The 26,377-nt window shown below is 33.4% G+C and overlaps 1 protein-coding gene across 2 annotated transcripts in view; it reads left to right on the top strand.

The window, feature by feature from the left end:
* The window catches only part of LOC150101996 (uncharacterized), a 141,710-nt gene that overhangs the window by 106,023 nt on the left and 9,310 nt on the right, over positions 1-26,377 (top strand). For both annotated transcript variants that reach the window (XM_090400122.1, XM_090400121.1), the window contains exons 8-12: positions 1,323-1,373; positions 1,496-1,593; positions 8,685-8,814; positions 16,531-16,632; positions 22,735-22,855. In XM_090400122.1, coding sequence (XP_090256248.1) covers positions 1,323-1,373; positions 1,496-1,593; positions 8,685-8,814; positions 16,531-16,632; positions 22,735-22,855 — 502 coding nt within the window. The remainder of the gene's footprint in view (positions 1-1,322; positions 1,374-1,495; positions 1,594-8,684; positions 8,815-16,530; positions 16,633-22,734; positions 22,856-26,377) is intronic.

Raw genomic sequence — 26,377 nt, 5'->3', positions numbered from 1 at the left:
CAAGACAAACTCCACTGCATATACATTTTTTGTGGTTATTTATGCCAAAAAAATTATTTTTATAAAATTTCATAATATATATATATATAGTATGTGTATAAATTTTCTGCACCAGCACTAAATTTTATCACTTTATAGAAATTATTTGAATTAAAAAGTAAGGAATTTAACTTCTGATTTCATTGCAATTTTATAATGTTTATATAATTCTTATAATGCACAAAAAGAAAGATGGGGAGAACAACACAATACATACAACATTGCACAATAACAGTAAGGGCAAGGTGCAGTATTTCATTAAAATTGGTGTATAAATAGTTATAGATACTAATCCAATGGTTCTGCAAGAGAAGGGGAAAAAAACAGGTTGCAGCCTTGTAACTTCAGGCATAACTTTATTGCCTACTCTGGAGATGGTCGTGGTGCAGGTTATAAAACTTGTATAAAAATGTATGTATAACAGTTTAAATATACTGATAACAAGTGAGGAGAAGAACGTATTTGAAGTCTGGTATATAATTGCAAGCAAAATTGAAGATAATTGTTTTACTTCGGTCTGTGCTAATCATACAGTTTAATGTTCTGGTAATTCAGGTTACTTCAGAAATTCTCATCTAATGAGTCATTGAGATGTCACTGGTATTCATTTATAGGTATATACTAACGTGCACTGAAGTTAAAGTTGGTTGGTGTGTTATTAACAGGAATTAGTTGCTTCAGATGTCATTTGGAAGCATACATATGAATTCTTTGATTTGTCAACATAACATAATCCGTTATTTAGTCCAAATAGTTGACGGGGGTAAAAATTCAGGATTGTAAAGAATTAAATGGTTGATAACAGCAAAAATTATAGGTTTATGTAGCAGTTTCTCTCATAAATTAATATTAAATATTTAATGCATGTGAATGACTGTTTCAAGAAGGCAATAGAAAATTGAATTAATGTTTACCACAAATTAGAAAGGGAATAAAATTACTTATGTGGAGAAAGAATTTTAATTAGCGATCATAAAGAACAAAAGCTTAAGTTGTTTATCATTAAGACTGGAATGATATTCATTTTATGCAAATACCCTCAACTAAGCTTTTGATAACAAGAACTTTGAGGGGAAGAAGAGACCTTTAAATTTTTTCATCATGCTCATACATAGTGCTTTTTATTTATTTTTTTTAAATTTTTTTTTTTTTTTTTTTTTTTTTTTTGGGCCTAATAACATTGCCACACAATAGAATTACACAACATACAATATATGACATCAAAGAATTATGCAGTTATTAGTTGGGAAACCATACTTTGCTAAAAATGCTTTTTCTGACAGGTGGAAGAGGAGGATTCAACCAGTATAATGGTGGTGGTGGTCAATATGGAGGTAAGTCATTCAATGTAAATCTTATTTCTAGCACTTGTTTCAAACACTCAATTCGACTTTTTATTACTATCAATCTTGTGTTTTGCTTATTTTCAAAATGATTTTAAAATATTTAATTTCAGGTGAAGAAATACAGGATACAATCTTTGTTTCTGGATTGCCTGAAGATGTTAATGAACAGCAGTTGTCAGATTTCTTTGGAGCTATTGGAGTAATAAAAGTATGTATGCCATTTATGAAAGTAGCAGTAAATATTTCTTTATGTGAAATGCATCTGCATTATTTTTTCATTTAACATTTAAAGAAACAAGTAATCATTTTTTATTGTCTTGTAAAAAGTTGCCTTTAGTTGAAATTTTTATATTGATGTAAATCAAGGCTAAAGACATGAGGAGGCATTTCAGTGCTGAAATGACTTCTAAAGTATGGCTTTCTGGCTCAAATCGAATCTTGCCCTCCTGGACTTGTTGTCGCCAACCCTGTCTGTCCAAAATTTACATCTCCAGCTTGGACATTGCAATATGATATTGCTATCATGACAAATGTTGTCTATTCATCTTGTTCTAGGTTTTCCTTTTGGTTTCCTACCAAGAATTTTACAATTTGTTCTTAACATGTTCACATCAGGGCAATCAGAACTCTTTCTGCCATCCTATCTGGAAGGGTGAGATAAAACAGTGTTCTGCAGCAATTGTGTGCTAATGTATCTGTCTTATGATATATTAGAAAACAATTAAAGAGAATACTATATTTGGTATATTTGAATTACTAAAAGATGTAAATATGTGACAATTATTAATGAGCTATGTGAGTGTCAGATCTAAGAGAGAAAAAGAACAGGTATGAATAGATATACTATTACATTACTGGCAAATAAATTAACATTTACATTTGTGATATTATATGTATGTCCTATATGTTGTTCAAACACTGAAATGGAATTACACAACACCACAATTGGCCGAGTGAATAATGTGATCCTATAAACTCTAGACATAATGAATGGCATTAAAAAAAAAAGTTGAAAGATATTTGTTTACAAAATCTAAATAACTAATCAATAATAAACAGCATCTGTATACGCTTGCTAGCTCAATAAATATAGTGAGGGCTAATCTAATGAACTAATAAGGTTGATCAGGTATTTCATCTATGCATGGCAGGAATACATGTGGGTTGATGGAGAAACAAATCATCTTGTAAAATTTGTTGTGCTTGTTATGTATATAAGTTTTATTTATAATTTTGCTTGGTTTTCTAAGAATTTTCTTTTATTACCGATTCTTACATGGTAATATTTAAATTTCCAATCATCTTTGTAATTATCCACCCTTTTGAAAAAGTTCATTATATAACTTTTTTTGTCAGTGACTTCTGTGTTATCATTAATAGACCACATATTTTAGGATTTTATTGAAGATCAACAGATGCAGTCCACTTTTTATAAGATTCATTTGTATTCAGGAGTAGATGCATTTTTACTTACTATGTTCTTTTAGAAAACTGGAGTGAAAATATTCTTATGGCATAAAAAAAAAACATTGCCCTCAACAGCCACCATACTGCAGAAACAAGAAAAATAAGTAATTTTATTGTATCACTAAATACAGTACAGAAACATTTACAGTTTTTTTTACTATATTTAGCAACAGTTAGTTTAATTAGAGGGAACTGAAATGACATTTGATAATACCCCCCCCCCCCCCCCCCCACACACACAGACAAGCTACATGCATACAGGCAAAACAGGTTTATTATAGCACTAAACATGACATCTAACAAAATACTTCTAATATTCGGAAAGGTCACCGAAAGACCTTCATACGTTCTACAAGTACTCTGGAGTATATGAAATACCTTGTTCCTGTGGTGTTAGTTACATTGGTCAGACCTCTAGAAGCTTCAAAACGAAACAGAAGGAGCACATAGGCTATGTTAGATACAACAAACAAGATATTTCAGGCCTTTCTTCCCACTTCGCCACTACCAACCATTTTATTGAGTGGATAAGAGTCATATGCCCTATATAGAAGAGAACTACCATTCCAGAACCTTCAAGGAAGCTGCTATAGTCACCCATTCAACAGGAAACCTAAATAAGAATCAAGGTCTAATCCTACCGGATATATGGAAAACTTTAATTAGATCACTAAACACTAAAGAAATGAACTTTCATGCCAATTACATTATGTCTCTCAACAAATAAATCATGTACCTGTGACACGCGTATTGTCTCACGCACAGTACTAATTTTGTATGAATTAGAACTGTCAGTTAAAACCTAGTCTGTTACTTTCATATCGCCTACCAATTGTATCCCTGAAGATGCCGATAGCAAAAAATCAGTGAAACTAGTTGGATAATAAATATTACTCACTTCACTAACATTCCTAAAATGAGTTATAGTTTCTAATACAAGTAGTCAAGGAAAAAAGTCACACCTCTAACATTCTGTTTCAAATTTTTGGCTGCAGAAAATATATGTAACAGTTGTTCATTTATGATCCGCTCACTGAGTATGGCACACAATTAATGTAAAACAAATAGATGTATTTGCATATACACACACACAAGTTGAAATCATTTCAAATTGTACCTGATATTTTCAATATCATTGACACACAAATGCTTTTGTGTTTCAATGATACACATAAATGCTTTCACCAACATATACAAAACTTTTGTAATGAATATCATTTATTATTTCTCCTACTGTGAACTTAAACACTCTCCTTTTTTGCCGACGACCAAATAATAATTACAAATTCTGAAGATAACTTACAGAAAGCTATTTTAAATCTAAACGAGATAGCCAAAGATTATGGTATGATAATATCAATAGAAAATCAAAAACTATGGCCTTTAAAGGACAAGATCCAGTAAGAACTAAAATAGTAATAGATAACAAGATTTTAGAACAGGTGAATTCATTTAACTATGTAGGTTGTATGATTACATATGCAAATGAAAAAGATATAAACCTAAAAATTGCAAAATATTTAAAAATAACAGGGTGTGATTAACTGTATATTTAAACCAAACCTAGTTCAAAAACAAACCAGACTAAAAGTATACAATACATTATCCCTACCAGTCCTAATGTATGGAAGTGAAATCTGGCAATAAGACAAAAAGACAAAGATTAATAACAGCTGAAATGAAGTTTATGAGAAAAATTACAAAGTATACTCTATTTGATCACAAAAGAAATTATGAAAGAATTAAACCATGAGTCAGTAATAGAAAAAAAGTTAAAAATATAAACATATATGGATGGAACACATTGAAAGAATGAAAACAGAAAGATTACCAAAACAAACCATTAGGAAAAAGAAAACTAGGTCGTCTTCTTAAGCGATTCAATGATGACTTCTAAGCTGGAACAGGCCACTCTAGGCCTAAATCCTTGATAGGCATGATGATGATATTATGTAACCAATTCAGTGAGTTTAAATGGACCATATGCAGTATGAATAGGTCTGTCTGATCTATTTCTGGTATATAGCTTGTATATTGTATATATGAACTTTTGTTTGGAAGTTGGACAATTCAAATAGCAGTTGTAGACATTCTGATCTATGAAAATCTGCAGCACATGATACGATATCATTTTATTTCTTTGTGCTTGAATTTTTATGCTGTAGCACTGACATTAAGTGGTTCAGTTCTGTGGTTATACGTCTTTCCAGTTCATAAACTATAAACTGGAATCAAACTTCTAATATTCACAAATGTTACAATGAAGTTGAAAGACATCCTGGAGTCAAAAGAAATCACCCTCGATTCTACCCACGTGAATTAATACCTTAGCTACAATTTGCCAGGTTTGCATAGCTCTGCTGTTCTGTGCTGGCTTTCTTGCGAGATCACACGCACACATAGAAATGTAGGTAGAGCTGAAGTGCAGACTCCAATTTAAACCTAACTACAGTTTTTGATAGGTCTGTTGTTAGTGTGCAATGTTTCTGTCAGTCTTTTTTGTATATACCTTTGTACTTTGACACCTGATGAACTTCATCAGGTGCCAAAAGAAGTTCACATCAGAAGTTGACTTACCAACGAATCTGGTTGTCCTTATTGAACATATATATAAAATCCACCAAGTTCCTCCGTCCCCAACAACATGGCATTATAAAAAGCATGGTCAATGTGGCAAAATTGATTTGCTCTGATAATACTGAACTCAACTACATACAAAACATCTTTTCAGCCATTGGTTGCAGCTGCTATCGATTAAAGAAAACCCTCCCCCTCCAAACATAGACTACAACAAATTCATCACCATCCCATATATCTATTGCGCCATTGAAAATGTGGCCAAAATCCTAAAGAGAATACAATGTTAAATCAGCTGCAGTCTTTCTTACTGTGGCCAAATAAGCAGGACAGCCAATGTTAAGATATTATAATGTTACCGTTAATGTTATTTCCACTACTATGATTGTTCAGATTTAGCAGATCAGGCCTTGGATACCCTCCACCATGAAAAAAAACCACCTAATTCCTGAAGCTATTTAAGTTTGAGAGACTTTTCATTGAATCTGCTTCTATACTCGCTAATTATCCTAACCCTGAATAAATTGCATCTCATCTGGGACCTCTTGCAGATAGACAACGGCCAGGAATAACAGCAATGTCAAAAGGTAGCATAATTTAGAATGATAGGCCTTCCTGTATTTCTCCTGTTCATTTTCACTTACTGATGTAGTGCCTGCATGCACATGTTGATACTAATGTAGTGTTCACCTGATGATTCTAATTCAATTTTAGTGAAATAATAAAAAAAATTAAATTTTATTATATCATGTTGTTAATTTCCATTAACAAAATCCAAGTGGTGCATTGTAGATTAGATATGGTTCTAGCTGTTATAATGGTGAATAATGGCTTCTATTTCTACTTGTCAGAGTCTGTTTCATAATCCTGATTCTTTGAGTTATTTTGCCTGCTTTTACAATATGTACTCCTCTACATCATCCCAAAATTTGTACCCTCTTCAGTTTCTTGCAAACTAGTTCCATTAGTGTAATATATAGTTTGTAATCTTCTTATCCCAAGTATATTCTTGCCTTACACTTTGTCATGTTAAACATGCCATTATTATCTTATGTTTCATACTATGTCTATTTAAATCATCCTAGCTTTGCATCATCAGCAAGCAACTAGAGTTCCTCCCAAAAATGGTTTCCTGTATTGTAGAAATTGCAACAATCAAAATGCAGAGCTTTGTGGTGCACCACTGATTACTCATCTTCTTGAATTCTACTCCACTGTATACTACTGTTTATATGTCCATCTGTTTCCATTATCTATGCATCTGTCTCCAGCTTCATTTCCATCCTTATTTGCTACAAGTTATTTAATGAAGTTAAAATGTGGTATCCTGTCATTTGCCTTTACAAATTTAAGCATTGCCATTGCATAGCCATTCCTTTTAACTTGTTGTCACGTTATTACAAACACTTGTTCTGTTGTAGGGAGGCTACAATGATATGATGCAACATGTCACTAGTTGGCTACTTAGCAAATAGTAAATAGTAAATCTGGTAACTAAGAACTACTGCTATATTTGATAATCATTAAATATTAGAAATACAATTTTAATTCCAGTTTGAGGCTAAGATTTGTTTAAAAGCTTTGTTTTCTTATATTGTTTTCTTATTAGAAATTTAGTTTATGCAGTTTTATTAGATTGTAGTATCTTATTCATAAATTGTAAGTCGACAAAAATGATGTGGTCTTTTCCTTGAATTAAAAAAAAAAAAAAAATTGCTAATACTGATTTTCCTGTGAAATCCATGCTACCTCAAATTTGCAATCACTGGTGTTTTTCGTGTGCTGTTCTTTTTATTTACTAAACACAACTATTCTATTTCTTGATCTTGTCATGTACCATCATTTAATATTGTGGAGAAATGGAGGAAAGAGTTCTCTGAAAGGAATTAGAGATGATAAAGGTGACATGAAAACTGGAGAAAAAAAATATCCTTGAAGTATGGAGTAATTACTTCATAAAACTGCTAAATGAAACCATCATTGACAGCACATGGTAAAAAACACCTGACCAGGCATGCAATCAGGAATACATATCTATATTTGAAGTAGAAAAAAGCCATCAAAAGCCTGAAATGTGGAAAGACAGCAGGAATAGATGATATTCGACCAGAAATGCTCAAGTATGGAGCTATAAAAGTTTTACAGTGGCTGCACTGTAAAACTGTAGTATAGTTCAGAAAGCCTGGACAGAGGGACGAATTCCCGATGATTGGAATAGAGCTCGTAGTGCCCATATATAAAAAGGGAAATATAATATTGTGTATAATATAACTGAATGTGAGAATTACAGAGGTATTTCCCTACTGAGTGTTCCTGGTAAGATTTATGCACGTATACTTAAGAAGAATTGTAGAAGACAAGCTTGGTGAACAACATGCCAGATTCAGGCCAAACAGAAGCCATTGGGATCAGATTTTCACTTTACAACAAATAGTTGAGAAGTCAAGGGAATATAACAAATATCTGTATTTAAGTTTTGTAGATATGGAAAAAGCATATGACAGGGTGCCAAGAGAAAAGCTATTCAAAATGCTAAAGTTGTATGTTGTCAGTGGGGCATTATATCAATCAATACTTAGTCCTTATTTAAGTTGTAAATCAGCAGTTAGAATTGAAGAAAGTACAGGAAGATGGTTTAATGCTAAATCTGGTGTCAGATAAGTATGTACATTATCCTCGCTGTTATTCATTATCTATATGGATCACATTATGAAAGAAAGTGGTATTAAACCAGATATAAAAATTGGAGATGTTAATCTCAGCCCTTTATTTTATGCAGATGATGTTATACTTCATCTGCATAAAGATGTTTTACTTCTAAATAAATCTGCTACAAGTCTGCAAGATTCCCTGGCTAAATTGAATAATTTGTAATAGATATGGTATGCAGGTCAGCAGTAACAAGACAATCATCATCATCAAATTTCTGCCATGTACCCTCAAGCGGTGTACAGGATATGATAGTACTACATGAAAAATTTATGTCATTACTACTTCCTATCTACAGTTTTCCTCCAAATCAGTCTGTTACTTGTCAAGACTCCAACATTATCAGATCTTATATTTCTATCGTCTAAGGCACTTTGTACCGTATCAATTCACCTATATCTTGGTCTTCCTCTGGGTCGTTTTCCTGCCAACCTGGCAGAGAACACTTGTTTTGCTAATCTTTCCTCTCCCATTCTATTTAAGTGACCATACTGAAAGTGAATAACCATATACTGTTGTATGCTTAATAAATCTGTTTATTTTCAGAATGATAAACGATCAGGAAAACAGAAAATCTGGATTTATAAAGACAAATCCTCAGGGAAAGGGAAAGGAGAGGCAACAGTAACATACGATGATCCCCCTACTGCAACATCGGCAATTAATTGGTTTAATGGTTAGTTATCAGGCATTTACAAATATTTTTGATATGTTTATATATAAAATTTTAAAACTGATTTAGAACAACATGAAATCTAGATTTAATAAAGCTAACTAATATTACGCATGAAAGCAAACTGTCTTAAATAAATTCCTTTGTTTCTTTTTTCAACAGTATCTTATGCAGGTTCACAGTTAATTATATAAAATATTAATGAATTGAGCATTGAATGACTAATAAATTTGGTGTGAAAATCAGCAGAGACAATGAAAACATTAGTTTCATTCTCAGTGAATGACCTATAGAATAGCTAAAATATTTTAGCTATTTGAGCAAAAATTTACACAGTACAATACAGTTGAAGCTGGTATGGCAAAACTATATAGCTTTGCCATACCATCTTTGACTTTTACTTCGGATCCATACCAACTTATGGACTTTGAGAGTTTGCTTTGAAATAAAACAGAATCTGAAAAAAATTGGAAGGGGGTGAAAAGGTGGCATCAGTTGTGTAGGATCATAAGAAAAATTAACATATAACAATCCCTTGATTAATGTAACCCCCCCACCCCCCGATTAGTGCGTCTATATGCATCTTAAAAATAAATGTTACAGATTTTAAAAATTTTTGATCTATACATTTTTTATGGCTAACTATTTTAAAAATTCACTCACCAGGGTGAAATAATTTAGTTGCCGATCTGAAACATTTTACAAAGTTAATTTTTAATGGCATACTACGCTATTTCCATGTACACTATGTTCCAAAATTTGTCGTCTGCTTTACATAGCATTTTGCTGATCATATCTTGTGCAATTGTTTTCCTTACTTTTTTATTTTAAATTATTTTCCTAACTTTAATCGTGAGTAAAAGAATTAGTGAGCAAAAAATAGAAGTGTGAAAATGATTCGAAAAGTAATCTGATTGGAAGAGAAACTTGAAATAATAAAGAAAAATGAACAAGGTGAGTCCAGAGCAAAGATAGGACAAGAACACAAAATGGGTGAATCAACTGCTGAATACAAAGAGAAAGCTAAGGCTGCTTCAAGTTCATCATGCATGCACTCGAAATCAAAGTATTATAATGATTGAATTAGAGAGACTTCTTTTTACATGGATCGAAGATTATTAAAAGAACATGTAAGACCACAGATTATTACTCTTGTCTTACGTGTTCTTATAATAATTATACTATGCCACAGGTACCTCTAAAAATATTGATCGAAGATTGTAACCAAAAATGGATCCCACTAAACTGACCTTATTAAATCAAAAGTCTCTTTGTAACCTGGAAAAAAATCATGGAAAAGAAGAATTCCATGTTAGTGCTGGGCGATTTGAGCGTTTCAAAAAGAGAAATAGCCTACATAATGTTCTAATCACATGCAAAGCTGCAAGTGCAGACAAGGAGATATCCAGAGATTTTGAAGACAATTGTGTAAGAAAGGGATTATTGTGTTCAACAAATATTTTAATGTCAATGATGAAACCTGCCTTTTTTTTTGGAAGCGAATGCCTTCCAAGACTTTTCTAGCCAAATCGGAGAAATCTCAGCCTGATTATAAAGTTGCAAAATCGAAAGAAATTACTGCTAGCAATATGTGAACGTTTGGAAGCACATTCTTCCACATTGTGCAAATGATTTTAGAGTCTCTTCAAATGAATCTAGGTTAATTAAATCTCATTCTGAGAAGTTGAGTGATTCCGATCTGCTAAATTTAGATGCACAGCAGGAAGATCCTGAAGAATATGAAGAAACTTTAATCACTCACAAGTCCAAAGAGGCTTCACAGAAACAATTTGAAAATAGTTTTCGTACAATCGAAGTTTTTAAGCAGCAATGCTTAGAGACTGACCCTGGTGAAGAGAGAACCAGTTTCATACAGCTGACGGTATGGCCCTATTGGGCCATACCGTCAGCTGTATGGAAAAAAAAGAAACAGAATGTCTGTCAAACTACATTAGCTCAATTCTTTGTTAAGAAGCAGAATAATAAATTTATATTCTAAATATGTTTTATTGTCTTTCAACTTCATGGTTTTCCTTTAACTAGGCCCTGAGACACCCTAATTCTTTTATTAAAAAAAATTAAGGGTCAAAAAAGAAATCTGAGGAACGAATGCTCCTGTTTTAAAGAGCACGTTAATCAAGGGATTGCTGTATTAGTAAGAACCTGGCATTTTTAGCATTTAAAAGTGTAAAAAGTTGTAATTTACAGACACTTGCCACTGTTCTGTTGTATAGATCTTGACCTTTTACATGTGACATTTTAAAAATAATAGTCTAATGATATGTCGCCTTGAATAAGAAAGGAAAAAACTTGCTCTGGATGAGCATGTATAGCACCTCCTTAAGTTTATAAGGCTTGCCTTTAAAAAAAAAAAAAAAAGTTAGCAAAACAGTTTGGTAGGAAAAAGATTTGGTGTAAGACAGTTCTATGTCAGTTGATGCAGTTAAATGCTTTTGACTTAACTGGACAAAATTAGAGTAAAATTGTTGATAGGAAGTTTGTCCTACATGATCAAGTTTTTAATTACTATATTGACAATCCTCAAAGGTTAAGGATAGTCAATAAAAATGCTCTTAGCATATAGTGTTATTAGTTTCAGCACCATGGGTTTGCCAAGTGTTATATAACTCAAAAATCCTGCTTTAGAAACTTGATCATGTAATGTTTTCAAACCACTACAAGACTGCATCACACCTCATTGTTTACTACCCAAGATATTCACAAAACATCCATTCTTGGATTCAAGGCCATTGGTTAACACATATGCTGAGCACTCAGCAAATGGGCTAGTGGGTACTTGATCGTGTAGTTAGATTAGTAGCTCAAGTGAAAATTTTTCTTTGGATAACTCGGTTGTCACAATTTAGATATTAGAACTGAATAAATGCCACGGAAATAATTAAGTGTGTGTACCTAGTCTAGCAATACTGTTACAACTTGAACAGTGCATAAACCTTTAATCTATCAGTAAATTGTTTACAGCTTTTAGCACATACAAACCACAATATAACATGCATGTAGCAGCACTCAATGCTCGAAATGTCCCTCATTTGCCTTTGTTTTTAAATAACGATGTCACATGGTAAAAGGTCAAGATCTATACAACAGAACAGTGCCGATGTGTGGGTAAATTAGACCTGTTTACATATTTAAATGCTAACAATGCAAGGTTCCTTACTGCTTGCCCCAAATCCTCCTTCAGATTGGCGATGCTGAGGTTGTTGTTTCTTGTAGGCTACTCTCTCAAGCTTTGAACCATAATTCGAGTCCATTATATTCAGATCAGAACTTCCAGATGGTCAGGCACATATGTCTCCAACCACTGTTGTGTGGTTGGAGACATGAAACAAGGTGTTTCATGTCTGCTTACCATGAAACAAGGTGTTGTTTAGGGCTGTGTCTGTTATTCTCGAACTGCCAGAGAAGTGATTTTGATTTTATTAGCATCTGCAGCATAAGTTGTGTTAGTGGCCAATAGAATGGCAGTAGTCCCCCTCAGGTCATCAGTTAGTGCATGTGACATCGTTCTCTGCAACGCATTTATCTCTCATGATCACTTTCAGAATTCTTACAGGATTACGGCAGAGGTGTGCCTCCACAAGTTGTTATATCCTAACACAGCATCGTTGATCTGCTCTTTGGCAGTCAGATATATCTTTTGTATCGTTATAATAGATAATAGTCCGATACACAGACATCCTTCCTACTTAACCGGAGTGTTTTTAGCTCATTAAAAATAACAGTAGTTATGTTCCAATCTTGTGAAGTGCTGCTGCAGCTACGTGTTCTCATAATCTCCCCACTGCATATTAACTCATGCAGTGGGAAGATTATAGCTAGCAACTCTCTATGTACTGATAAACACATGAATGTTGGCTGCACACAGTGATGTTAACAGAATTGGGCTCATGAAATCATATGCCATATTGACCAAATTATGCATATATAAAAAGCACACCAGTATTCGTGAAGATGCCACTTTCTCTACAAAAGCTTTGGTATGAAAGTATCGGATATAACTCATTAAGAAAATTAAAAGCAGTATTTACATATTTGACCTTAAAATGTAATAGCACATGAAACATCTTTATTTTATTTTATTTTTAGTATTGTATATAGTATTTACAATATTGTTCTAACATAAATGTGCATCAATTTATACAGAAAGAGCACACGAGAAATGTCCTTTTAACCTTTTTTTTTTAATTGAGCTTAACTGTTATTAGAAACCTGAAATCTTGCAAGACAGCTGGAGTAGATGATATTCAAGCAGAAATGTTCAAATATTGAATTATAAGTTTTGTATTGGCTGCACCGCATAATTTAGAAAGTTAAATTCCAAATGATCAATGCAGAGCTCTTATGATACTGATTTGTAAAAAGGGAAATAAAACTTAGCATGAGAACTACAGAAACATATTCCTACTGTGTGTTCCCGGTGAGATTTATGCAACACACTTGTGCCGAAGCTCAGAATAATTCTAGAAGAGGAACTTCGAAGAATGATTTGGGTAAATAAGGTTTGTCAGAATCAGATTTTTACTTTAGGCATCTAGTTTGAGAAATCATGGGAATATAACAAGATCTTCAGTTAAGTTGCATAGATCAGTTGCCAAGAGAAGAATTACATGAAATGTTACTATTTATGGTGTGAAGGGCCTTGACTCTTGAATCTCTGGACCAGGCATAATTCTGGAGAATTAGCTTCTTGTCTCATATCCTTCCTTGTAGTTAGGTCATAGCTTTTTCATGTGATTTTCTGAAGGCATCCAGTGTTTGATACAATAAATGAGTTTCTGTATCTTGATTTGATGAATATTAATGAGCTAAAAGTTTTCACAAATCCCAGTTGACCAAACATTGTTAGAATTTTTATAGCCACTGTTGTGATTTCAGGATATTTTTTAGTGTGCAGCTCAATCTACAATTTTTTGTAGTGAGTAAACTTAAATAATTCAATACTTGACACATTATCAGTTTAAACCAAGGCTCACATGTTTCAAACATTATTTTATTTCTTACAACCAAATTTCTGTTGATGGAGCATTGATTAGCAATGTTTGAAAGGTGCTCTATTGGGTATATCAGTAGTCACTACAATTTAGCTGTTCTCAGCTTTAAATTCAAAATAACTTCCATGAAAATAAGTTTATATTTATTAAATTTGCAGGTTTTTTTGTTATTCTGCAATTTTCCATTGGCAGGCCATTTCAAACAACCTGGCAAGCTAAGCTACCTATGTTTAGGAGATTAATCTCTGTAAAGATTGTTTTTATACTCTGAGTGTTTATTGTTTGCACAAGGGTTCGATTCCGATTCGTGCAATGACTTTTAACTGTTTCTTTTAGAATCCAGAAAATCATCGACTCAAGACCAAATACAAAAAAAAAAAATACACATTTAATAAAACAAAAACAATATAATACACTTTAAATAAAATCACATAACTACAAAATACTGGATCCACGGCCGCCTAAAATAAATTTACACTTCAGATATTTTCTTATCCAAATATATTAAAATCACGTCTACCAGACTAAAAACACCCTGTTTTCACAACAACAAAAATGTTCGTCAGAGTCAGTTTCTTTGTTAGGAACTATCCGAAAATATAAAAATTTTCTTCTTTTCAATGTGTATCGGTTCTTTTTAACAAAATTGAATACTGATATAAGCACTTCGGTGCGAAAGCCATTAAAAAAAGGGAAAAAAATCATTCTAGTTGAATTAAAATTAAACTGGCTCTAGCACCAAACTTGCAACATACAAGACAGCCTTCAATTTTAACTTCTGGGGTGGTGGTGGCGAAGATTTTGGAAAAGTTGGTTAGGGCTTGCATATAGAAATGGGTTGGTGGAGAGTCTGTACTTCTCAACGAACAACAACCTCTTAAGGAAGTCATGTTTGAGCAACTTAATCACATTCTATAATAATGTTCCCATTAATTTACACAAGGAGGAATGGATATACCATGAAACTGTTGCATAAATTGGAGAATATGGAGTTGGCTGATAAAGTGGATAACAGGATGGCTGACTGACAGATAAAAGTTGTATATGGTGGATGTGAATCTGCAAGATTTAAGGTTACCAGTGGTGTAACACAAGGATCAGTCCCTAGTCCATTGTTATTTAATCTGTACATTAATGATATCGAGAGGATTTGACATGTGGCAGGGCTGTTTGCTGATGATGTAAAGATAGGTAGGTTAATGAGGCATGTGGCAGATATGCACTACATACAGATTTAAATAGTCTGGAATGGTGGATATGTGAAAATGGCTGTTAATTTAATGCTATTAAATGTATAGTCATGCACTCTGTATGAGTTGATATTCCAGTCTCATTATATTGGTGGGATTATACTAGAAAAAACTGATCAGCCTAGCAATCTTGGAGATTTAATAGATAGAAGGTCAAATCAAGGGCCATAATAGCAAAGTTGGCAAATACAACTCATAGGATAATTGTGATGCTGAAACTAACCTTGGCATGTAAAGATAAGGGAGTCATTTTGTCTTGTTGCAAGGCTTTGGTATCTCACTTGTGATATCAGGTCTGGTTTCCATGGTGATTCTAATAGTGGAGAGAAGCCTGTTAAAGATATCAGGCTTGTGGATACTGATGATGATGATAAATCTTCATAATTTGTTGACTGCAGAAAAATATAATGCCAACAAGAGAAAAAGGTGTGACATAATTGAGACTTACAAACTTTTGAAAGAATAATACAGGATACCAGTAGATTGAATTTTTCATTTTATGGATGGTGGAGAGAGGTGAAGAGGGCATCCTTGGAAGTTGATAATGAATGGTATCAAGACGGGGGTGAGAGCTAGATTTTTCTGTCATAGTGGTGCATGATTGGAATGTTGCCATTGGATGTGGTGAATGCAGGTAGTATGACATCTGATGCGGGTAATGTAGTCTCCCTCGGTGAGTCCCACTCCATGGAGGTCTTAATAATATAACTTTTCGATTTGAAAAGTGGGTTTAAAGTTCACAACAGGTGATGTTAAGAATTGAGCTGAATTGTGATGGGAAATATATGATCTGCATTAAATCAACTTTGGCATCTCTTCTGGGTCTGGCTCCCATTGCCAAGCCCTCAATAAACTGTTTTGAGTATGTGTTCTGCATTATGAAATACAAAGGTAATTAATGTGAAGTCATTAACCTCAATATTATGTAAAGGGAGTCTAGTCATGAAGCACAAGCGTACAATTCTTGACAAGTTTTAACACAAAGATAATCTTGAATGGCAGGAAGTTAAGTAGTAACATCAAAATAAGCAGTTGGGCACTGAGACTTGCATGTGCCTTATAGTACTACAGAAGATTTTGCTAAAGATGAAGCAGTGATTTTTTTCAGGTAATTAGAGAAGGCAACTAATAAAACAAAGTCATTGGTGGAGATTTAAACAGAGTAGGAAAATTATTACCATACATTGTAATGTTTTGGGAAAAAAGCAAAGCTAATAACTGTAGGTTCAGGATGTGCCGATTCACACGAAGAAAGACAAAAGAAATAACAATAGTTATTGTGCATGCTATTGTTGATTGTGATATCCTTAAGCTGGATCAAGCTGAAATGGCATGTTGGGAATTTTTTAACCTATCAGTCAGTCACACATTTTGCAGTGTATATAATTTTACACATTTGAATAAATTTGATTTGTCTTAATTTGCACACTAATGCTTTGAATACTTTAACCTTTCAGGCAAAGACTTTGATGGAAAAAAGATTTCAGTGCAGTTAGCTCAAAGGAAAACTCAGTCATATACCCCTCAGGGTGGTAGAGGAGGAATGCGTGGTGGGCGTGGTATGTTTTGTGAAAATGTTCAACTGTGATTTTCATTAATTTATATATTATGGCAGATTATAAAAATGTGTTGTTATATTTTTATCAGACTTAAACTATAGTTTATTAAGTTTATTCTCATCTTTAAAATTTAAAAAAAAATTGTTGCAACTGGCATACTGTTTGTAGTTATTTTATATTTCATTTATAAAATTATGATGAAACGCAAGTTTTTTCTAGTTCTAAAATTATAAGCATACAATGCTAAATTACTATATGCTTACTACCTTTTGTGGGTTTACATAAAAAAATGTGAGAATCATCAGAGTTGTTTGGCTACAACTAAGTGTTGTTGACAAAGTGGAACTTGAATATCTCCATAAAATATGTAAACAAATTAAAACATAAGTAGACATTTAAACAAAAATTAATATAATTGAACATTTGTGTTTAAAAGGTTTCATGCAGTTAAAATTCTTCTCCCAGGTATCAAGGGTGTCTTGAGTATCAATTCGAAATTAAACAAAGCATAAGTAACATAATACTAACAATGAGAACGTAAACTACAAGCAAATAAAGTAACAGTAGCTGTAACTCCCAGTCATGCAAGGTTGGGAACCTATAGTACATCTATACTGTGGGTGGGGTAATAAATTATATATATGTATATAGAACTTAAAAAATGTGTTGGTCTGCATGTCCGTTTTGTGTCACGGTTAGTTTTGTGTTTACCTTACTCATCACATCTATTTTTATTGATTATTTCTGATTTATTTTAATGGAACATAATAGATGAAAAGATAAGCGCTATACATGCAATATATCTTATAGACCACTCAATAATACCCCGAGGTAACCAGGCTTATTTCTTACTCAGTGATGGAATGTGCAGAATTGGATATCAAGCAGATATTAAGGCTTGAAAAGTTATTGTCACCAAATATTTCTTAATGATGATCCTACATGAAGGATATCTTTTTGTCCAGTTTTCATGTCACCGTTATCATCTCTAATTCCTCTTACAGCATTCTTTCCTCCATTTCTCAGCTTTGTCAACAACCTCCAGAATATCATGCCATCCTCTTGATATATTTATTTTTTATATTCTTACCAAAGTCTTCTCATGACTTTTGTTTAGCTAGTTTTACACATAGCTTTCTTACATTTGTCTCTGTATTCTTAAGAGCACAAGCTGACTTATTTGCCAGGAACTTTTGATATGCTTTCTTCTTTTCCTTTCCTTCACTGCCTGTTTAACTTCCTGTGTCCACCGTGGAATTCTAATTTTTCTATCCTTGCAGACAATCTCACCACATGCCTCTCTCACTGAATCAATGTTTTCTTAAGGTCTTGCCACTGAATCTCCAAGGTTTGGTTCCTGTTCTCAAACTTTTTTTTTTTTTTTTTTCTGAATAATATTTGTGTATTTTAGTCTATAGTTCACATCATCATTTAAAACTTTCTTACATGTTCTTCTTTTCAATATGAAATTTAATTTTATACTGCTTAAGACTTAATGGTGATCACTTCCAATTTCAAATCCTCTGTACACTCTAATGTCCTGCACAGGGAGAAAACATCACTATCAACAATAACATAATCAATGAGCTTTTTCTTATTCCTTGCCTCTTCTCTCCATGTGAATTTTTGTGCATTTTTATGTTGGAACATTGTGTTAGCAATAACTAGTCCATGTCCTGAGCAGAAATCCAACAGGTATTTGTCATTATTATTAGCTTTGCTCTTTTCTCCAAATTTTCGCAAAATATTTTCGAATGTCTAACAGTTATTTCCTACTCGGCTATTTAGATCCCCAACAAGGACCAACTTTTCCTTTATCACTGTGTCAGTTGCTTTCTCTAAAGCCTCAAGTTCCTCCACTTCTACCTTTTGATATGCTTTCTTCTTTTCCTTTCCTTCACTTCACAAATAAGTCTATTGTCCAGTTCCCCATTCTGATATTTGCCTGCCATTCAAGACCTCGTATTTAGTGTTGGATACTAAAGCTATTCCTTTTCCTTGTTTGTCATTGTCTGAATATAACATTTTGTATTTATTGCTCAGAAAGACATCACCAGATTTTGTCTTTTTTTTTGTTTCAGTCACCCCTATCATGTCAATCTAGTACTTCCAATTTCTCTACTAGCTCCATTTCTTTGCCATTCAAGCTATCTTATGTTGATAGTACCGATCTTGAACTCTGTTGAGTTGGGGTATGTTTTAGGATTTGTTCCAGTAGCTGACTTTTCACTGTTCGTTTATAAGTTCTTGAATTCTTTCTTCAATATTTCTATAATTGTTTTCATCTTCATATTCCTTTATTCTTCTACTGTCATCATAAATAATTCCTTAAAATATTCCTTCCATCTTTAACTAATTCTTTCTCAGTTAAATTCTTGCTGAAAGTACATCTTCTTTTATTCCATGGTTTATTTCAAAGGGGTCTGTTAATTTCTCTCGTATTTTAACTACTATTTTGGATCCTTCTAATGCAATTTTAATGAATCTAATTAATTTGCCTGGTATTCACAGTAATTTCAAGCTATGTATCATTTTTTTCTATTTAATTTATGAAATGCTTGTTGGGAATCAATATATAAATTATGAAGTACAATCTCAACAATTATGGTGTCATAAAAATTCCAAGAATTTTGATGGCACATATTCAGCCTACTAAATATCTAGCATACTTTAGGACTTGAAGCAATTTTCAGCTTTTATTGGAAACTATTCCATACCAAATGGTTAAAAATTATATATATAATCACAGTTTTTTTTAATATATATATATATATAAACATGTCGATTTCCAGCCCAATTTGAATTTTGTAACCTAATAGATAATATTAATAATAGGACTCTAGCTTTGATGTAGTAAAGTTTTTTCTTCACCAGAGGTCAGGTTAATAATTGTTGTAACAGTTGGTCAGTAACTTTAGCAAACCATGTGGATTGTGTTTCTCTGTATATATGTGTATGCTCCAGACGATGACCTTGATATGAAGGTCGAAACATCGAGTGTTCATTTTGGTATATATTAAAGTTTTGCTCTAACACAGTAGTTGTCTCTATAATTTTCCATAATGTATTCAAATTTGTTTTATTATTTACACTATTTCTTTTAAGTTCTTTTATATATGAATTCTTTCTTCTATATTTCTACAATTATTTTGATCATATTCCTATATTCTTCTACTGTCATAAATAATTCCTTATAATACACTATTTGTTCCACTTTCTTTTTCTTTTTACAAATTTTGTTTGCCTGCTTTCTTTTCTCTATTATTTCTTGTGTTACTTTATGAATATTTTTTTCCTTGCTTCGTTTTTCAATTCAATTAATTCCTTATTTTCTTCATCAAACCATTCATTTCTATTTTTCCTATACCATCCTATTTCTTCTTCAGCTGCATTTATAATTGTTTGTTGGATTAAGGTCCATTTTTCTTCTCTATTCTTTTCCTTCTATTGTTTTAATATCTTATTTTCTTCTGATATCTATCAATTATTTCTCTATTTGGAATGCTTCAGTGTTCCATTTCTTTATCTTTTCAGTTTTCTTTTGGTCTACATTTGATATTCTGTATATAAATTTAATTTCATCTAAAATATGATCAGTTACAGTTTGCTCCTCTATATACTCATACATCATTGTCTGAACTTGCCCATCTTTTTGAAATCAAGACGTGACCTATTTGATTACATTCTATGGTTGTTGGAATAATTCAGGTCCCCAAATGTATCTTATGTTGAAAACACGTACTTATTATTCTAGGTTTATTTGATATTGCTAATTGTATAAGTCTTATTTCCATTTTCACTGGTTTCTTCATGTAAACTGTACTTTTCCAGTTACTTCGTGAAAAATGCCATATTACCCTATTTTTGCATTAAAATCCTCTAATATTGTCATGCATCATTTTTATTTATTTTTTCACGTTTCTTGTAAATCTTCATAAAATTGATCTATCACAATCCATCTGCATTCTCATTCAGGGCATATATGTTAATATAAGTATTATAGAAGTGATATTATGGAATTTCCCTTTAATTCATAAATTACAAATTCTTTCATTTATTGGCATGAATCCTAAAATTGATTTTATTATCTTCTTTCTAATAATAAATCCTACCTCATAATTTCCTTGTTCTTCAGCACCACTATAATACGTAATATAATCTTTTTTGTTTATTCTTCCTTTTCCTCTCCATCTTATCTCCTGTAATGTTGTAAAATCAAATTCATATTTCTTTAACTCTTCTGCTATACTTTGCAATTTCCCTACCTGTAACATTGTTCTAACATTCCATGTTTAACTTTTCGTGTGTCATTTTCTCAGTCTGTCCGGCTTTCTTAGCACGAGATTTTTTACAGGAATGGGTTGCTAGCCCATTGCCAGATCCCCAACTTGGAAAATCAGGCCTCCATATTTTTGTCAACTAAAACGTTGACAAACAGTTAGTTGCCTCTTACGACATGCATGGGCAACATTGGGACTATTCTTTAACTCTGGTCACCACACAGGGAACATGATTTCACTTAATGGAATTTTTCAATTTATGGAGGGTGTCTGAAGGACAAGAGGGCATCCTTGGAAGCTGAAAATGAATGCTGTCAAGAAAGGTGTGAGATTTCGATTTTTCTTTGAGAGTGGTACATGATTGGATTGCCTTGATGTGTGTGTGCAAGCATTGTGAATGAACTCAAGAATAAGTATGAATGCTGGTATGTGTAGTATGTGGCCTACCTCACTGAGTTCCAGACTCCCCAGAGGTCTCTCTTAATAATATCATGAAAATAAAGTGACAAGTTATAAAATATGTAAAGCACAGGTGAATGTAGGTGGTACTCTTGTGTCAGTGGTGGTGAAGATTTTAGAAAGGTAAGAACTTTCCCATACAGAAACGGGGTGACAGACAAGCTATACTCTGCAATGAATAGCATGAGTTACTGAAGGGGGTTATGTTTTAGCAGTTTGTTTACATTTTATAACAATGTTACAGCTGAGTTAAAGGAATGGATACACTATGATATTGGACTTTTGCTAAGGCTTATCATAAAATACCACATGAAAAGCTGTTGCGTAAACTGGAGAATATGTTACTGGAATAAAACTCCTGACTTGGATAAGTGAATAGTTAATGGATGAATATGAGAAAGTTGTATGTAATAGGTGTGAATCTGCCAGATTTTGGGTGACCAGTGGTGTACCACAGGGACCAGTCCTTAAACCATTGTTGTTTAATCTGTATATTAATAATATTGGAAAGGATCTGACAGGAGGTGTTCAGTTGTTTCGCTGATGATGCAAAGATAAGCAGATGCAATCAGAGATGCTACTGATTGCCCTGGTTGATATACAGCACTTACAGAATGATTTCAATAAGCTGAAAATGTGGACAAATGATGCTGGCTGTCAATTCAATGTTAGTAAGTGTTAAATTATGCACTTTTATGCACAAAGGTAATGTCACAAAAATTGCAAATACAACTCAAAGGATAATTTATTGATAAGGATGATGAAGTCATTTTGCCTCTTTACGAGACCTCAATATGACTTCACCTGGACTACTGCACACAAGTGTGGTTTTCTTAGTGGATAAAGAAGCTGTAGGTTATAAACAAAGAAGAGTTACAAATATTATATTGTGATTATGGAATGTAGATTATGATAGATTGAGAGTATGTGGACTTTCGACCATGGTATACAGGACGAAGGAGTGATATTATAAAGGTGTATAAACTCTGAAAGGTGTTGGATATTGTCTGAAATTTTTTGTTATATGGAAGGTGGACGTTAGTGTAATGGACTCACCAGTTGTGAGTGCATTTCTGCATTGCTATGACATTGCTGGTGTGGATGATGTATGGCCTTCTTTAGTGAGTCCTTGACTCTCAGATAATAATATATTACAAAAACCCAGTAGTTGCTCTTTTCTCTGAATTTTCCAAATATATTTCTGTTTAGAATTTTCCTTTTTTTCTTTATGTTCCAACAACTATTTAACAACATACCTAGAAATCAATTTTTTGAAACTTTGTGATACTTAGTGTAAATCTTAAAAACTGTAGAGCATGCTTTGAAAAATTTTAGGTTATTTTATTATCATTTTACTTCATAGGTAACAGAGGCAGTGGAGGTGGTGGCGGCGGAGGAGGAGGGGGAGGAGGTGGAGGTGGTGGTGGCCCGGGTGGTGGTTCAGGAATGTCAGGTCGTGATGGAGACTGGAACTGTCCAAATCCGTGAGTATAATGTTTTTTTTCCCTCTCTTCTGTTCTAGCATTATCTTAAATGCCAAAAAGAAAAATATGCGCAAAAAAGTTAAGCAATTTTCAGCAGTGAACTGTAGACTCAAATAATATTAAAAAAAAAAAAAAAAAAAAAAAAATTGAAAACAAGAATTACTAGCCAGAAAAGTATCTGATAAGGTTTTTGAGAGGATAAGAAAATAAAAAAATGATGGTACAACATGACAAAATTCCATGCCGGCTGGGGCATCGCTCGGTTAAACAAGGACCCCATTGTTTTCACCAGGGAACCAGGGTGAACAAAGAAAAGTCAGCTACTGGAAGAAATCCTAAAACATACCCCAACTCAATATCACCAGAATTGAAGATTGGTACTATCAACATAAGAAGCCTGAATGGCAAAGAAATGGAGCTAGCTGAGTAATTACATAAGTACCAGATCGACATAATAGAGGGGTGAGTGAAAAAAACAAAAAAAAAACGACCAAAACTGGTGAGCTCTTTCTGAGCAATAAATACAAAATGTTATATTCAGGCAATGATAATCAAGGAAAAGGAGTAGCCATAGTATTCAACACTAAATACAAGGCTAATCTTCTTGAATGGCGTGCAGTCTCAAGTAGAGTGATGTGGGCAAATATCAGAATGGGGAATTGGACAATGAGACTTATTTGTGCCTATGGTCCCACAGAAGGTTTTACTAAGGTAGAAGTGGAGAAAATTTTTTGATGCTTTAGAAAAAGCAACTGACACAATGAAAAAGGAAAAGTTGGTCCTTGTTGGGGGTCTAAATAGCAGAGTAGGAAATGATTGTCAGACATACAAAAATATTTTGGGAAAATTTGGAGAAAAGAGCAAAGCTAATAATAATGGCAAATACCTGTTGGATTTCTGCTCAGAACATGGACTGGTTATTACTAACACCATGTTCCAACATAAAAATGTGCACAAATTCACATGGCGAGAAGAGGCAAGGAATAAGAAAAGTCTGATTGATTTTTTAATTGTTGATAGTGATGTTTTCTCCCTGGTGAAGGACACCAGACTGTACAGAGGATTTGAAACTGGAAGTGATCACTATTTAGTCTTGAGCAGGATAAAATTGAATTTCATATTGAAAAGAATAACATGTAAGAAAGTTTTAAAGCGAATAAAAGTTGAGCAGCTCTCATATGTGAACTGTAGACTAAAATACACAAAGATTATTGAAGCAAAAATGAAAGAGTCTGACAACAGGAACCAAATCTTGGAGATTCAGTGGCAAGCCTTGAAGAAAACCCTGATTCGATTCAACCAGAGAGGTGTGTGGTGAAGTTGTCTACAAGGATAGAAAAATCAGGACTCCATGGTGGACACAGGAAGTTAAAGAGGCAGTGAAGGAAAAGAAGAAAGCATATCAAAAGTTCCTGGCAAATAAGTCAGCTTGTGCTCTTAGAGAATACAGAGACAAATGCAAGAATGCTAAACACTGTGTAAAACAAAAGTCATGGGAGGGCTTTGGCAAGAATATAGAAAATAAATATAAAGAAGGAGGCAAAATATTCTGCAGGTTGTTGAAGAAGCTTAGGAATGGAGGAAAGAGTGCTGTAAAAGGAGTTAGAGATAATAAAGGTGACATGAAAACGGGAGAAAAAGATATCCTTGAAGTATGGAATAATTACTTTGAAAGACTGCTAAATGAAACAAGTAGCGATAGCACAGTGGTAAAAAACACTTACCAGGCATTTATTCAGGAATACATATTTATACTTGAAGTAGAAAAAGCTATCAAAGGCTTGAAATGTGGAAAGGCAGCTGGAGTAGATGATATTCGACCAGAAATGCTGAAGTATGGTGGTATAAGAGTCTTACAGTGGCTGCACTGCATAAGTTCAGAAAGCCTGGACAAAGGGACGAATTCCCAATTATTGGAGTAGAGCTCTCATAGTACCCATATATAAAAAGGGAAATAAAACTGAATGTAAGAATTACAGAGGTATTTCTCTATTGAGTGTTCCTGGTAAGATTTATGCCAGTATACTTGAGAAGTGGTTGAGAAGAATTGTGGAAGAAAAGCTTGGTGAAGAACAAGCTGGATTCAGGCCAAATAGAGGCTGTCAGGATCAGATCTTCCTTTACGACAAATAGTTGAGAAAGCATGGGAATATAACAAAGATCTGTATTTAAGTTTTGTCGATTTGGAAAAGGCATATGACAAGGTGCCAAGAGAGAGAAGCTATTCATTACGCTACGGTTATATGGTGTTATTTGGGCATTATATCAAGCGATACTTAGTCTTTATTTGAGTTGTATGTCAGCAGTTAGAATTGAAGTAAGTACAGGAAGATGGTTTAATGTTAAATCTGGTATGAGACAAGGATGTACATTATCCCCTCTGTTATTCATTATCTATATGGATCACATTATGAAGGAAAGTGGTATTAAACATGTTATCAAAATTGGAGATGTTAATGTCAGCTCTTTGCTTTATGCAGATGATGTTATTCTTCTAAATAAATCTGCTACAAGTCTGCAAGATTCTCTGACTAAATTGAATAACTGTTGTAATAGATATGGTATGAAGGTCAGCATTAAAAAGACAAAGACAATGAAAATAGGCAGAATCATTAAAAATGTCAACTGTGTTGTGAATGGAGCACCTGTGGAACAAGTAAAAGATTTCAGCTACTTAGGCACGATTTTTAGTGAAGATGGTAAATTAAATATAGAAATAGACAACAGAATCAGCAAAGCTGGTATGGTGGGAAGTCGATTGAATAAATTCATATGGAATAAGAGAGAAATTAATTGGAACTAAATTAGCTGTATACAAGACAGTGTTCAAACCAGTTTTAACTTATGGATCTGAGTGCTTGGTAAGAAGTAAAACGCTGGGCCAAAGACTAGAGACCGCAGATATGAGAGTCCTGAGAAAGATTAGAGGCGTGAACAGATGGCATCAATCGCAATATCATATTAAAAACGAGGATATTAGGAAAGAACTTGACATTGTCAGCATCCACGAATGCGTTAGCAGAGCTAATCTCAGGTGGTATGGTCACTTAAACAGAATGGGCTAAGAAAGATTAGCAAAACAAGTGTTCTCTGCCAGGTTGGCAGCAAAATGACCTGGAGGAAGACCAAGATATAGGTGGGTTGATACGGTACAAAGTGCCTTAGACGATAGAAATATAAGATCTGATAATGTTGGAGTCTTGACAAGTAACAGACCAATTTGGAGGAAAATTGTAGATAGGAAGTTAGTAATGATGTACTTTTTTTCATGTAGTACTATCATATCCTGTACACCCCTTGGGGGTACATGGCAGGCATTTTGATGATGATAAAGAAAATCAAAACATGGTGTGCTTGGGAAATTAGTAATGGAAAAGAAAATGCACACTAGAAGTTCCTAGCAGATCTCATGGGGAGACTTATGTAAGAATGTATAGAATAAATATAATTTTTGAAGAGAATACTGTAAAAGGAATTAGATGATGTCATGAAAATATATGTGGTGTTTCAAATTAAAGCCTC

This window comes from Typopeltis vanoorti, chromosome 11, assembly GCF_054136105.1.
Source record: "Typopeltis vanoorti isolate ZY-2024b chromosome 11, IOZ_Tvanoo_1.0, whole genome shotgun sequence".
Lineage (NCBI taxonomy): Eukaryota > Metazoa > Arthropoda > Arachnida > Uropygi > Thelyphonidae > Typopeltis > Typopeltis vanoorti.
Note: the sequence above shows the minus strand (reverse complement) of the source record. Positions and strands in the feature narration are given on the sequence as shown.